Source organism: Tenrec ecaudatus, chromosome X, assembly GCF_050624435.1.
Source record: "Tenrec ecaudatus isolate mTenEca1 chromosome X, mTenEca1.hap1, whole genome shotgun sequence".
NCBI lineage: Eukaryota > Metazoa > Chordata > Mammalia > Afrosoricida > Tenrecidae > Tenrec > Tenrec ecaudatus.
The window spans coordinates 643,773-658,884 of NC_134548.1; the positions used below are offsets into that span (position 1 = coordinate 643,773).

Below are 15,112 nucleotides of genomic sequence, written 5' to 3' on the forward strand. Positions count from 1 at the left end.
GGCCCAGGCAGTGGATGGATGGATGGATGGATGGATGGATGGATGGATGGATGGATGGATGATGGATGGATGGATGATGGATGGATGGATGATGGATGATGGATGGATGATGGATGATGGATGGTGGATGATGGATGGATGATGAATGGATGATGGATGGATGATGGATGGATGATGGATGGATGATGGATGATGGATGGATGGATGATGGATGGATGATGGATGATAGATGGATGATGAATGGATGATGGATGGATGATGGATGGATGATGGATGGATGATGGATGATGTATGGATGGAAGGAAGGATGGATGATGGATGGATGGTTGGTGGATGGATAATATGTGGGTGGATGGATGGATAGGTGGATAGATGGTTGAATGGAAGAATAAGTGTGTGTGTGTGTGTGTGTGTGTGTGTGTGTGTGTTAGTTACATAACCTGGTATCAATTTCAGAGGGTTTTCAGTAAAGGGGTGGAGTCTGGCCTGTCAATCAATATATGAAACCAATGAGGCCTCTGTGTGGGCGTGGCCTTCTCCTGAGGATTCTGGGAACTCCTGTATTTCCCTCCTTGGAGCTGGGAGACACTCTCTCTCTCTGCTCACTCCCTGAGAGGCGCTCTCCTGACCAGACACATGACGCTGAGCCCCGGGAGCTGGAGAAGCACATGGACCTGCCCTGAGGCACCCAGGCCTCTGGAGCCGGAGAAGCCATGGGGAGACCCCTGCCAGCGCTGAGATGCTTCCACCACCACTGGACCCACAGGACTTCCCACCCACTAGCCTGTGCTCCTCCTGCATCCGGCATCGTTGCATGTGTTTCGTGAGTCTGAAGAGGACTTTATAGATTGGTATCAGACATAAGGTCCAATATTGGACTTATGGACTTGATCTGGACTGGGATGGTCTCTCAATCTATAATTGTTCTTTGATATAAAGCTCTTTCCTTTACGTAAACGCAGTGTTCCTGGAATCGTTTCTCTCGCCAACCCAGACTAGCACAGTAACCATGGAAGCCCAAAGCCCATTTTCAGGGTCCGCACCGGGATTGAGTCTCCGGTGAATCCCCTCTGGTCTCAGTGGAGACACGTGACAAGCCCCGTTCTCGGGCAGCGAGCATTGTAACGTTGGGTAATGGCAAGAGGTTGGAATGCAATCTCGTACCATCTGCTCTCCCTTTGAAAGGTGTTTCCGTCAACAAATTATAAATACATAAAAGAGAAGGGAAATTCCCGTGGGCAAAGCTTCCGGTGAACCCCTCCGACCATGATGACAGCCTTGCTCTCACTCAAGGGGCATCGGAAGACGGATGGGCGCAGGTGCAGTCAGGTTACAATGTAACGCCTTGTCCTGGGGCTCCCCTCGACCCATTTTAAATTTTGTCCTAGTATTAAATATTTTCCAATTTCTTTTTAAAATGCTGGTCATTTTAAACGTCATATTCTGATAAATGCTGACCATCCTCCAGTGTATCCTTCTGGGTCATTCCGACCACCTTTATAGCTCTAGGAAACGTTGACCATTGTCGTAATCATAGTCAATGACCACCGTTACCCTCATGATAAACGCTGGACATTTTTCATATTTCTCATCGCAGCAAACGCTGACCACTTTGACACTAGGAACTGTAGTAAAATTAACCATTTTTCTAGTGGCCATGGTAATAAATACCGACCACTTAGGTATTTCTAATTAATTATGATCATTTTTACATGTAATACTAAAATGAATGCTGATGCTTTACTCTGATCTCTGCTGACCACGTTTGGATGTCACGGGACAATAAATGCACACCGCTTTAATACTTAAGATCACATCATAGCCTGGTTACGTGTTGATCGTGTTTATAGTTAAAATGATAATCGATGACCTCATTTACATGTGAAATGAAAACCGAGCGCCTTTATGCTTAATATAAGCAATGCTGACCACTTCCGTATTTATTTATAATAAATGACGACCGGCCTTATGCAAAACGGATGAGTTTTATACGTCATATTATAACAGGTGCTTTGGGATTGACCAGTATAATAAATGTCCACTTTCGTATTTATTATCGTATTTATTATAAGTCATACCAAGCGCTGCTCACATCTATAGATACAGCTACGGAGATGCCGGCCCGGCTCACGGCTGTGATTAGAGCAGATTATTACGATTATAAGTCATGCCGACCACGTACAACAGTCCCCTAGGGACCTGAGCAAAACCCACTGAGCAGCCCGCGCAGGCGCAAACAGAACGAACGAAAAAAAAAAACGATCTCATGGAGGGCGGGACTGCGCGTGCCCAGTGCGCGACTCTCAGCCCCGCCCACCGCATTCGAGGAAGTCCCGCCCACCGTCTCCGGAAGTCCCGCCCAGCCGGGGGGCGGGCACTGGCTGGTGGATCCAGAGGCCGCCGCGCGGCGGCTTCTCGGGCCGCTGCTCCGGAAGCGGAAGTGCGTCAGCGGGGCGTCGGGCGTCAGCGGCGTCAGGGCGCCTCCGGCGGTCGGTGGGGGCGCCGGACGGGGAGTCTGTACGGCCGTGGTGTCGGGGACTAGGAGCGGCGGCGGCGGCGGCCTGGGACGAGGCGGGACCCCGCGCCGGTGAGGACCCTTCCGTCCGTCCGTCCGTCCGTCCGCCGGTGACGCCGCGCTCTGGCGGGTTGGCCGGGGGCGGAGCCAGGTTTCCAGGGCGACGGCGGGGGGCGGGGCGGGGGCGCCGCAGACCCTGGGTGACCACCACGGGCAGGGGCGGCCGGGGGGGCCGCCGGGGGGGGCCGCCGGGGGGCGAGGTGCTGGGGTCACGGTGCTGCGCGAGCGGGGTGCCGGGGGGGGGGCAAGCAGGGGACGGAGCACTGGGGTGACGGGGCCCCGGATACTTGGGGGGACTGGGTGACGGAGTATTGGGGTGACGGAGCCCCGGATACTTGGGGGGACTGGGTGACGGGGTATTGGGGTGACGGGGCCCCGGACCCTTGGAGGCTTTGGGTGACTGGACCCCGGGTATTTGGGGGTACCGGGTGCTGGGGATACTGGGGTGATGGTGCCCTGGATATTTTGGGACTGGGAATTTGGAAGTGCTGGGTTGATTGAGCACTGAGGGCGCTGGGGGTGCAGGCGATAGTTGGGGGTTCTAGGGGGCTCATAACTTGAGGATCCAGGGATGATAAGGGATCTGGAGCAGGGGGGCCCTGGATACTTGGGGTGCTGCCGTGAGGAGACCCTAGGAGTGCTGGGGCACTGAGGTGATGGGGTGCGGAGTACTTGGGAGTACATGGGAAGCAGGGTGCTGGGTATATGGAAGTATGCAGGTGCGGGGCTACGGAGGTGATGCGCCCTGAATGTTGGGGTGCCGGCTATGTGGGGTGCTGTGAGAGCCAGTGACAAGATCGGGGTGCAGTGGGGTGAAGGAGGTGGGCGTGCTGCCAGGGGGCAGGGTCTTTGCCTTGCACCTGGCAATGGGGGATGCTTTGGGGTGCTGGCATGCGGCGGGGGCGGGGTGCTAGGGGGACGGTCGGAGCCGGGGTGACATGGGGTGTGGGGAAGCCGCGGGCCTGCTTGGACCCCGGTTCTGGTTCTGATGGGCAGCCTTCAGGTTCAGAAGTCACCGGGCTAAGCCCCCCCACCTCACCCCACGGGCAGGAGGCGTGGCCCCGCCCCCCCCCCGTGGGCCTGCCCTCCTGCGCCCCCGCATCTTTCTGGGAGCACAGCCCAATGCCCCGTGGGCGGTGCTCCTTCCGGCCGGTGGGGCGGAGGGAGACGCAGGTGCCCCCCCCCCACCGGGCACCCTGGAGGTGGGCAGAGCCTGCCAGCAGGCAGGGCACCTGCGCCCAGTCTAGGGTGGCTGCGGCCTCCGCTCTCTTCCTGTTTGTTGCAATGGCGCTGACCCGGCGGGCGGGCGGGGCCACGCCTCCTGCCCGTCCAGAACCTTCCCAGCCCTGGACCTCGGCCTCCCCCACCCTCGAGCGCTCCGCGGGCAGCGGGGCTCGCACCCGGCAGCTGCCCAGCGCAGGGTTTAGGAGTCTCCCTTACCAGCTGCGTTATCCGCGTGCGTGCGTCCATATGGCTTTAACGTGCGGACAGCTTTCCCCGTCCTGCTCCAGCCTGTCCTTTGCACCGGTCAGCTGCGCGTGCTGCCCCTGGTGGCTGCAGGCCTGCAGCGGTGGGCTGGCAGCACAGGGGTCCCCAAGCCTGGTCCTGGGAACCTCCTCGGACCCGCCGCGGCTGCAAGGTCCAGGGGCTCAGTTCCAGCTTGTGACACGGTGCGCGTGTCCCCGAGGGTCTCCTGGCCCTTAATCCAGCGGCTGAGGGCCCCGGTGTGACCGCAAGGTGGGCAGTTTGAAACCACCAGCTGTCTGCTGGGCGTGGCTTTTTCTGTTGTTGCTGATTTTGTTCACCCCGAGGATGCTCGTCTTGGTCGCACTCTGGGTCAGGTGCTGGACCACTAAGTGCCCTGCGTCGGAGAAAGGCGAGCTGGCCCTTGGGAAGCCCACCGGAAGCTCTGCTGTGTCCGGTAGGGCCGCGGAGGGCCGGAGTTGTCCGGCTGGCCATGGGGGCGCTGTAGCAGCAGCTCCGGGCCTCCGGTGGGTTCCAGCGGCCAGCCCCCCGCCCAGCGCCGCCCAGTGTGCCGCAGGGGGTGCCCCCAGCCCTCCCGACATTCCCCGCGGCCGCGGGCTAGTGCGGCAGGTCGCCGCCCCACCTGCTGACCGCCCCGCGCCCTCCCCGCAGGCCCTGAGCTCCGGCCATGGCCGCGGCGACCATCGTGCACGACACGTCGGAGGCCGTGGAGCTGTGCCCGGCGCACGGGCTGTACCTGAAGCCCATCACCAAGATGAGCATCAGCGTGGCGCTGCCGCAGCTGAAGCAGCCGGGCAAGTCCATCTCCAACTGGGAGGTGATGGAGCGGCTGAAGGGCATGGTGCGCAGCCACCAGTTCTCCACGCTGCGCATCGCCAAGAGCACCATGGACTTCATCCGCTTCGAGGGCGAGGTGGAGAACAAGGGCCTGGTGCGCTCCTTCCTCGCCTGCCTGGACGGCAAGACCATCAAGCTCAGCGGCTTCTCGGACATCCTCAAGGTGCGCGCCGCCGAGTTCAAGATCGACTTCCCCACGCGCCATGACTGGGACTCCTTCTTCCGCGACGCCCAGGACATGAACGAGACGCTGCCCGGCGAGCGGCCGGACACCGTGCACCTGGAGGGGCTGCCGTGCAAGTGGTTCGCCCTGCGCGGCTCGGGCTCCGAGAAGCCCAGCGAGGAGGTGCTGGTGCGCGTCTTCGAGCGCTTCGGCGAGGTCCGCCACGTGGACATCCCCATGCTGGACCCCTACCGCGAGGAGATGGCCGGCCGCAGCTTCCACACCTTCAGCTTCGGCGGGCACCTCAACTTCGAGGCGTACGTGCAGTACCGGGAGTACGCCGGCTTCATCCGCGCCATGAGCGCCCTGCGGGGCATGAAGCTCATGTTCAAGGGCGACGACGGCAAGGCCGTGGCCTGCAACATCAAGGTGGGTGCGACCCTGGGCGTGGCGCCCCACCCCGCCCCGCCCTTCGCCCCCAGTGCTCCCCCAGATGGGCTCCCCCAGCCCTTTACTGTGAGTGCTCCCCCAGGCTCCATTACCCCCCAGTGCTCCCCCAGATGGGCTCCCCCAGCCCTTTACTGTGAGTGCTCCCCCAGGCTCCTTCACCCCCCAGTGCTCCCCCAGATGGGCTCCCTGAGCCCCTTCACTGTAGGTGCTCCCCCAGGCCCCTTCACCCCTGTGAGTGATCCCCCAGATGGGCTCCCCCAGCCCTTTACTGTGGATGCTCCCCCAGGCCCCTTCATCCCCCAGTGCTCCCCCAGATGGGCTCCCCCTCCCCCAGTGCACCCCACTAACAAGCCACACCCCAGCCTGTCTCATACTTGAGAATGTACCACCGATTCTTCCCCACTCTTTCCCCCCCAGTATTTGGGGTCACACCCCCAGAACCCCAGACATGGTCCCCATCCTTGTGACACACAAGCTCCCCCTGCCCCACCCCACCCTCAGAAGTGTCCTGTCCCTGCCCCAGTGGAGCCAGGACACGGATGTGGGGGCCACTGTGTGTCCCCCACCCTCCCCTCCCTTCCCCGATGTCGTGTGTGAGGAAAGGAGGCCAAGGTGGTGTGTGAGGTCCATCCCCACAGTGAACCACAGCGGGGTCTCGGGCGGCCACGGGCAGCGTCCACTTGGGGCAACCTCTGACCCCAACCAAACTCAGGCAGCCTCACTCAGCCTGCAGCCCCCGCAGAGGGCACTGGGCGCACCACCCGTGGGTGTCTGGCAGGGGCTGCCCCTCCCCTCCCCCCCCCCCCTGCAAACTTCTGCATTTGAGCGGCCTCGATGTGAGTCCATCCAGGGCTTCTGAATCGAGGGCGGGGCCGCCTGTGTCCGGCGCAGTGTGAGTCTCCTGGGTCAGGCGCAGTGTGGGCCGTGGGTGGCCTGTGTCCGGCGCAGTGTGGGCCGTGGGCCGCCCGTGTCCAGCGCAGTGTGGGCCGTGGGCCGCCTGTGTCCAGCGCAGTGTAGGCCGTGGGCCGCCTGTGTCCAGCGCAGTGTGGGCCGTGGGCCGCCTGTGTCCAGCGCAGTGTGGGCCGTGGGTGGCCTGTGTCCGGCGCACTGTGGGCCGTGGGCCGCCTGTGTCCGGCGCAGTGTGGGCCGTGGGCCGCCCGTGTCCGGCGCAGTGTGGGCCGTGGGCCGCCCGTGTCCGGCGCAGTGTGGGCCGTGGGCCGCCCGTGTCCGGCGCAGTGTGGGCCGTGGGCCGCCCGTGTCCGGCGCAGTGTGGGCCGTGGGCCGCCTGTGTCCAGCGCAGTGTGGGCCGTGGGCCGCCTGTGTCCAGCGCAGTGTGGGCCGTGGGTGGCCTGTGTCCGGCGCACTGTGGGCCGTGGGCCGCCCGTGTCCGGCGCAGTGTGGGCCGTGGGCCGCCCGTGTCCGGCGCAGTGTGGGCCGTGGGCCGCCCGTGTCCGGCGCAGTGTGGGCCGTGGGCCGCCCGTGTCCGGCGCAGTGTGGGCCGTGGGCCGCCCGTGTCCGGCGCAGTGTGGGCCATGGGCTGCCCGTGTCCGGCGCAGTGTGGGCCATGGGCTGCCCGTGTCCGGCGCAGTGTAGGCCGTGGGCCGCCCGTGTCCAGCGCAGTGCGGGCCGTGGGTGGCCCGTGTCCGGCGCACTGTGGGCCTTGGGCCGCCTGTGTCCAGCGCACTGTGGGCCGTGGGCCGCCCGTGTCCGGCGCAGTGTGGGCCATGGGCTGCCCGTGTCCGGCGCAGTGTGGGCCGTGGGCCGCCCGTGTCCGGCGCAGTGTGAGTCTCCTGGGTCAGGCGCAGTGTAGGCCGTGGGCCGCCCGTGTCCGGCGCAGCTCCGCTAGGACCGCGGCCACGCGTCGTGCTGCAGGGTGAGCCTAGGATTTCCCTCGTGGGAGGTGGGCGGTCACGGGGCGGGCATGAGCAGACACCCCCAACCCCTCCCCACCCCCGCGCTTCACGGTGCTGCTGCGCACCCCCCTCCCCAAGGTGTCCTTCGACTCCACCAAGCACCTGAGCGACGCCTCCATCAAGAAGCGGCAGCTGGAGCGGCAGAAGCTGCAGGAGCTGGAGCAGCAGCGGGAGCAGCAGAAGCGCCGGGAGAAGGAGGCGGAGGAGAGGCAGCGCGCCGAGGAGAGGTGGGCGGGGCCGGGGAGAGGTGGGCGGGGCCGGGCTGGTGGGCGGGGCCGGGGAGAGGTGGGCGGGGCTGGGGAGATGTGGGCGGGGCCGGGGAGAGGTGGGCGGGGCCGAGGAGAGGCAGCGCGCCAAGGAGAGGTGGGCGGGGCCGGGGCTGGTGGGCGGGGCCGGGGAGAGGTGGGCGGGCCTTGTCTGCTGGGCGGGGCCAGGACTGGTATGTGGGACTGGGAGCTGCGGGGTCCAGGAGAGGTTTGGGATGGGGTGGGGGGTTCTGAGGACAGGTATGGGTGTGGGGGGGTCAAGAAGCGGGGTGCTGTGTGGGAGGCCGTGCATTGAGAGGTGTAGGGGTGAGGGGAGGGGCGTCAAGGAGAGGTGGGGCACTGGGGAGGTGGAGGAGGGAGGTGATGGTGCAGTGAGGTGTGTGCACCTGCCTGCTCCTTGTGTGTGTGAGGCGTGCGTGCGCTGCGTGTGCATGTGTGTGCGTGTGCATGTGTGTGTGATTCCTCTGCCCCGTCCTGCCTGCCCGGGGCCCCACCCTGCCTGGGAGTCCGGGTTGACGGCTGGGACACCCCCCCTATGGCCCCCCCGCCGGTTGCGCTGCGGCCCGAGCAGAGGGAGGGGGGTCGGTGGTCGGCGCGCAGCCTGGCGCCGGCGGGGGCCCCAGAAGGGCAGTAACGAGGCCCGGCGGGCGTCCCCGAGCGGTCAGTGAGCGTCACAGGCCAGCTCTGGTGACCGCTCCTTCCTCCTGTTCCCCCGTGTGTTTGCCCCCCAGGGCCCGCGGGCGGACCCCAACAACTGCACGCCCGTGGGAGGTCGGAGGCCCCTGGGGTGGCTGGGCAGTCATCAAGGGAGCTGAGCGCGCGCCGTTCTCCCGAGGGGCAGCCTTTGGGTCGGAGACCGAGTGCTGGACGCACTGGGCCGCAGGGCACCTGTCGTGGGTGTTTCGTCCACGTAGGAGGGGCTGCAGGCGGCACCTGGGCCCAGGTGCGATCTTGTCTCCCTAGTTTTCCCAGAGGTCACGTTCCCGCCCCAATATGGCTGTGACCGTTCTCTGCCCGTGTGTGTGTGTGTGTGTGTGTGTGTGACAGAGAGACAGACAGAGACCTCATGCTGGTCTCTGCGGGCTGTCTGCCCACTGGCCATCGCGCGGGAGGTCTGCAGAGGCTGCCTTTACGCAGCAAGCTGACCTTTTGTCTGAGCCGCTTCCTGGGCAGCACCGGACGGAACCCGCCGCCCCGTTGGCCGGTGCTCTTTGGGGCGCCCTACGCGATCACCCTGGCCACAGGGGTGACCCGGCGGCCTGGACGGCGCTGGAGGAGCCCCGCTGGGTGCTCTGTAGACGCGCCCCGCTGACTCCAGCAGCGTCCATAGCTGTGCACCTGTGTGCAGATGGCGCACCAGTATCTACAGCCGTGTGCGCGTGCGCCGACGTGCCCGGCTGACCCGGTCCTCGCCCGCGCAGGCAGCAGAAAGAGCAGGAGGCGCAGGAGCGCGAGCGCCGGCGCGAGGAGAAGCTGCGCAGGCGCGAGCGCAGGCAGCGGGCCCGGGCCCTGCGGCGCAGCCAGAAGCAGGTGGAGCGGCTGCAGGCGGCCGAGCAGAAGAAGTTGCAGGAGAAGATCCGGTCGGAGGAGCGCAAGCTGCTGCTGGCCCAGCGCAACCTGCAGTCCATCCGGCTCATCGCAGAACTGCTCAGTCGGGCCAAGGTGAGACCCGCGGGGCGCCTGGGCGCGTGGGTGTGGCTGTCACCGGAGGGCGGGTCTTCAGGGCGCCTGCAGCGCGCCCCTGGCCGGGTGGCTGCGTGCCGTCACCGCTGCCCCGCTCGGCCCAGGGTCTCCGAGTCTGAGGGCCGGCTCCAGCCCCTTCCCTGGGGTATCAAGCAGACCCTGGGCCCGCTTGCCGGCGCCCAGCCTGCCCGCAGCCCCCCAGACCCCCCACCAGCCGCCTTCCTCCAGCACACCGGCGCACAGCTTCCCCTGGCCACGCAGCCCGGCTCGGGCTGCCCACCAGGCGCTGGGAGTCCAGCCTGTGGCCCTCATCCCTGTTGATTCCCAGCCGCCGCACCCCAGGTGCAGGCGTGAGGCCGCAGGGGCTGAGTGGCTCCCCGCGGTCCCCAGGCCAAGGGTGGGGGAGGAAGAAAGGCCTGGAGGCCCGTGGAGCTCAGCAGCCCCGCCCTGTTCTTGGCGGGGGGGGGGGGTCTCCAGTCAGCCAGCAACGCCCCCCCCTGTAGGGCCCCGCCCCTGGCCTTCCTCCTAGAAGAAAGGATGTGTTCCAGGGTGTCTCCAAGTACTGCGTGCCTGGCCCCTGCCCCCCTGCGCCCTTTGGGACCCCGGGCAGGGCGATGAGTGTGTGGGGACCTCCCTCAAGCGGGTCTGTCCGTCCTTCTGTCCCCGAAGGCCGGGAAGCTGCGCGCTGCCGAGCGTCAGGAGGAGCAGCGGCGGCTGCAGGAGGCTGAGCTCCGGCGCGTGGAGGAGGAGAAGCAGCGCGCGCTGGGGCTGCAGCGCAGAGAGCGCGCGCTGCGCGGCCGCCTGCTCTCCATCCTGCTCAGCCGCCAGGCCGGCCCGCGCGCGCCCGACGAGCTGCTGCGGCCCGTGCTGGACATGCTGCAGAGTGCGTCCGCCGCGCGCGCTCCCGCGCCCCCCGCCGCCGGCGCCACAGCGACCCGTGAGACCACCCCGGGCGCGCCCCCGGCCCCCGTCTCCGGGCCCTCGGGGTCCCCCGACAAGGGCTGCCTGGGCGGCGTGCTGGCCTGCATCCCGCACAACACGCCGCTGCCCGCCGCCCCCGGCCCCGGCTCGCCCAAGAGGGACGCCCGCTCCCAGGTGGACAAGTGCAACCGCGCGCCCAGCCCCGGCCGCGCGCGCAGCAGCCGGGACCGCGCCCCTGACCGCCGGGCGCGTGCACGCAGCCGGACGCGCCGCGCGGACAGCGCCGAGCGGCCCCGCGGCCACCACGGCCCCCGGGACTCCAGCCCGGCGCGGCGCGGGGCGAGCGCAGAGCACGTGCGCCCCCGGCGGTCCCGCTCCAGGGCTCGGTCCGGGCGCCGGGAGCGCAGCCGCGAGCGCAGGGCCAGCGCAGGCCGCCAGCGCAGCCGCCGCAGGGGCCGCTCCCGCTCGCGCTCCGCCAGCCGCGCGCGCAGCTCCTGGGACAGGTAGGGGCCGGCCGGCTGGGCCCCTGCTCCGGACAGCCGCTCGAGCGGCGGAGGCCCCCCCGGCCCCCTCCCCCATCCGCGCTCTTCACCTTTAGGACCCCGGCCCCCGCGGGGTGGCCGATGCGGCCCATCCACAGGAATTCTGTCGCCGCCTCTTTTTGCAAACTCCAGCAATTCAACGTCTAAGGGGAAAAAAACTCGGTTAGGCGCTTTGGTTTCTAGTAAAGATTAGCGTGTGGGTTTTTAAAAAGAAGCTGTTTTTTGCTAAGTTATTTTTACTTGGTGTCTCCAGCGGATCCGAGGCTGCCAACTCGTTACCTTTTCTAGTCGGCTGCGCTCAGGAAGGGTCTCAAGGCCCCCAGCGCGCGCAGCGGGCGGCACCGCCCCAGTTTTACGGTGAAATAAAGCCTTTGCCAGAGAGCGAGCCCAGCTTCCTCCCGTCTGTGCGCGCCCCCTCCCCAGGAGCGCACCAGGGGTCCTGAGTGAGCGGTTTGGACGCTCTAGCCCCGCCGTCTGTCCAGGACTGGAGCGGGGCGGGGGCCGCGCCCTCATGCACTGTGACCTGATATCTCTGTTTCTCTCCCCCTTGCACCCGCCCCCCCCATTTCCCCCCACACACACCGCTCTCCCTGTCTCTCTGGGTCCTCGGGGGAGGCCCTGGTCTCTGTCCTTACCTGGGGCTGCGTGGTCGTCTCTCTGTCTCTGTCAGCTGCCACTGGGGGGAGAATGTGCCTGCACCCCCCCCCCCAGCTTTCTTCTGTCCTTTGCCCCACTGCCCCAGGGTCTCCGTGTGCCCCCCCCCTTTGCCCCCCTCCGGACTTTCAACTGGGACCCTTATCTGACCAGACTGATGGCAGCCACACCTCAGAGACGGGTCTGACTGAAGGCGCCCCAACAAGACCTCCTGAGTATGGCGGAGGAGCCCCCTTCTGGCTCAGTGGGGGGGGCTGGGACGGAAAGCCTGCACCTCCTCAATCCACGCAGGGGGCCCCTGTAGGCTGCGCCCAGAACAGAACTTCACAGCCTGGTGTTTCTCAGAGGGCAGCGGCTGGTGGGGTCCGACAGCCTCGCACTCACCCCGCTGGGCCACGGGGACCCCCACCGCAGACAGGGAGATGATTTGTCGGGAGGGAGATGCTGGGAGGAGAAGAGAGGGGCCATTCCTTTTGTTTGGGGGGGCTGGAGGGGGGCACAGTCTACCATTGCAGGTGGCCTTCCCCGGCTAGGGGACCCTTCCTTAGCTGGCCCTGCCCACAGAGGTGATGAGGGCGGTCCAGGCCTGCCCTTTGGCGAGCCAAGAAGGCCCGGTCCCTGAGGACAGGCAGTGGGTGGGGTCCGCACAGGCCATCGGGTCAGCCAGGGACTCAGGAGGCTCTTCACGGCCCTGGACTGGCCAGAGGGGACTCAGGCCGGCAGAATCCCGGTGTGGACCCTGCCGATGGGTTTGGGGTTCCCACAGCTGTGTGCACACCAGGTGTTCACCATTTAAGCTTGGATCCATACCTTGGGATTCGGATTTCAGGATGGCCAATCCCGGAGGCACATATCTGGTCTGCTGCTTCCCTGGTGGCCTCAGTTGGCACCTCATCCCGAGGCCTCGGACCCCAGGCGCTGACAAGGTCGTTCGTGCTGATCGTCCTCAGTGGCTACAAGAAAGTGTGGGCCCCAGTCCACTCATCCACCTCTGGTTTACGGATGTCTGGCCCCCTTTTTAATCACAGAACAACCTATCAACCGTCCACCCCCTTCCCCGGGCTGAAGGCAATTAATTCTGTGGGTCGTGTGGTTAGTTTAGCCAGTCCCGTAGAATTTGGAACCCTGCCGAGTCAAGGACACGATACGAGGATCGGTCAGCTTTTAAGCCCACGGCACAGGAATGACTGACCGCTGCAGCCGAAACGCTTAGGAGACTGGACACGGCATGCACCTAGGAGACTGGACACGGCATGCACCTAGGAGACTGGACACGACATGCACCTAGGGGACTGGACACGGCATGTACCTAGGGGACTGGACACGGCATGCACCTAGGAGACTGGACGACATGCACCTAGGAGACTGGACACGGCATGCACCTAGGAGACTGGACACGGCATGTACCTAGGAGACTGGATGACATGCACCTAGGAGACTGGACATGGCATGCACCTAGGACACTGGACACGACATGCACCTAGGAGACGACACGGCATGCACCTAGGAGACTGGACACGGCATGCACCTAGGGGACTGGACACGGCATGCACCTAGGAGACTGGACATGGCATGCACCTAGGGGACTGGACATGGCATGCACCTAGGAGACTGGACACAACATGCACCTAGGAGGCTGGACACGGCATGCACCTAGGACACTGGACACGGCATGCACCTAGGACACTGGACACGGCATGCACCTAGGACACTGGACACGGCATGCACCTAGGACACTGGACACGGCATGCACCTAGGAGACTGGACACGGCATGCACCTAGGGGACTGGACACGGCATGCACCTAGGGGACTGGACACGGCATGCACCTAGGAGACTGGACACGGCATGCACCTAGGGGACTGGTGATAAGGTGAAACTCAGCACAGCCTCCCACAAGGCAGATGGGCCCGCAGACTGATGGGCGTCGTGAAGCAGACCAGGAGGCCTTTAAAGTGGTCCCCACTGGCTAGTCCCGGGCCGCCATTCCCTGGGCACCCGCGAGGCACGGGCCCGGGCTGAGGCCCAGCGCCCCCAGATCCATAGTCCTGGAACAGCCCCTCCCTGCTTCTCCCTGGGCCAGCGGTTCTCCACCTGGACCCTTTCACACAGCGCCTTGTGTGACGGGGACCCCCAACCAGAAAGCGGTGTCCTCGCTGCCCCACCACTGTCACCCCACTGCTGTGATGGACCGGGCGCCCCTGTGAAAGGGTCCGGGGCGGGGAGGACAGGGTGCAGGGTTTCCGTTCGACGTGGGCACCCGGGCACTGGACAGCAGGGACGCGGGGGCATGGGCGGCCCCGGTCAGCTCGGCCTGGCTCACGACAGACGCTGGGCAGTCGGTCAGCACGGCCTCGCTCACGACAGACGCTGGGCAGTCGCGGCAGCTCGGCCTGGCTCACGACAGACGCTAGGCAGTCGGTCAGCTCAGCCTGGCTCACGACAGACACTGGGCAGTCGGTCAGCTGGGCGGCCAGGCCGTTCCAGCGCTGAACGTGATGGTGCGTTTGCACCTGCGTGGCGGCTGCGTTCTCTGCACCGTGCACCACGGACACAGGAAGTGGAACCATCCAGTGTCCGGCGGCAGTCGCTGGTCCATTCAGAGCGTGGACTGTTCATCATGGAGAGACACCACCCAGGTGTCCGGCGCAGATGATGGACAGACAGTGGTCCGTCCACACAGCGGAGTGCTGAAAACACAAACTGCCATTGAGTCAATTCCAGCTCACAGTGACCATGCTGACCGGGTGCACTGGCCCCGTGGGTGGCCAAGGCTCTCACCCTGGACAGGGACAGACTGCCCCATCTGTCTCCCTCGGAGCAGCAAGTGGGTTGGAACCACTGTACCAGCCACATGGTCTTGGGCAGGCCTGGCGCCCTGCAGGCTGACCGTGCAGGGGTCAGTAGCGTGGAGGCAGCGCCCTTGTCCAGGCTGAGAAGGTCGCGGCAGGCATGCGGGTCCCCCACATCCCAGTGTGGGCTCACTCAGGTGAAAACAAGGGAGGCGAAGGCAGGGCCGGGTGTGTTTTTTTTGAGAGGCCTGACGGGGGAGGAGAAGGGGCAGGTGTGTCCAGAACGCTGGCTTTCTGTTTGGGGGTGCTGTTGGAAACACCCGGAGAAGATCACAGATCAGAGATGCGTGCTTAAAACCCACAGCAAACTGAGCCCATCGCCATCGGTTCCGCTTCGACTCAGCGACCGGGGGGACAGTCACCCCCGTGGGGCACGTGCTCAGGAAGCGGGCTGGCTGCTGGGTGTCCGTGTCCTCCGCGGGGAGACCACCGCGGGTGGGCCAGCCTCTAGGGTGGTCGGAGCATGAGCACCCCCTCCCCCCCAAGCACCGTCCACCTACAGCCCCTGGCCTGTCCCGGGGGGGCCCCGTGGCCCTGAAGAGCTCAGCTCGGTCCTGGGGACCCAGGCAGCTGTCAGCACCGGCCAGGCCCCCACAGGGCGCCCAGCTGTCTGCACCTAATCGGCTCACTGCCCACCCGCGGCGTCCAGGGTCAGCCGAGGATTTGCCAGCCACGTGGCGGGCTTCGCAGAAGGCTGGTCTGCCCAGGGGGTCCCTCCAGCGATGCCACCCGCCCGAGGCTCGGAGCAGCCCCCCATGTTCAGGCCGCCCCC

The 15,112-nt window shown here is 65.4% G+C and overlaps 1 protein-coding gene across 2 annotated transcripts; it reads left to right on the top strand.

The window, feature by feature from the left end:
• Positions 1-2,421: 2,421 nt before the first annotated feature.
• LOC142434346 (A-kinase anchor protein 17A-like) lies at positions 2,422-11,236 on the top strand. Of its 2 annotated transcripts, none has more exons than XM_075539067.1 (5): positions 2,422-2,587; positions 4,712-5,489; positions 7,502-7,650; positions 9,111-9,351; positions 10,042-11,235. In XM_075539067.1, the coding sequence occupies exons 2-5, from the start codon at positions 4,728-4,730 to the stop codon at positions 10,798-10,800; spliced, it is 1,911 nt and encodes a 636-aa protein (XP_075395182.1). In that variant the 5' UTR covers positions 2,422-2,587; positions 4,712-4,727; the 3' UTR covers positions 10,801-11,235. The 2 variants fall into 2 exon arrangements, with proteins under 2 accessions (XP_075395182.1, XP_075395183.1); XM_075539068.1 differs by lacking the exon at positions 2,422-2,587 and adding an exon at positions 3,672-4,312 and having other exon boundaries at positions 10,042-11,236.
• The last annotated feature ends 3,876 nt before the right edge of the window (positions 11,237-15,112 follow it).

Coding starts and splice junctions, on each gene's coding strand:
- LOC142434346 (XM_075539067.1), top strand. CDS start 4,728: ATGGCCGCGGCGACCATCGTGCACGACACGTCGGAGGCCGTGGAGCTG. Junction 5,490..7,501: donor CCGTGGCCTGCAACATCAAG/GTGGGTGCGACC, acceptor CCCCTCCCCAAG/GTGTCCTTCGACTCCACCAA. Junction 7,651..9,110: donor AGGCAGCGCGCCGAGGAGAG/GTGGGCGGGGCC, acceptor TCGCCCGCGCAG/GCAGCAGAAAGAGCAGGAGG.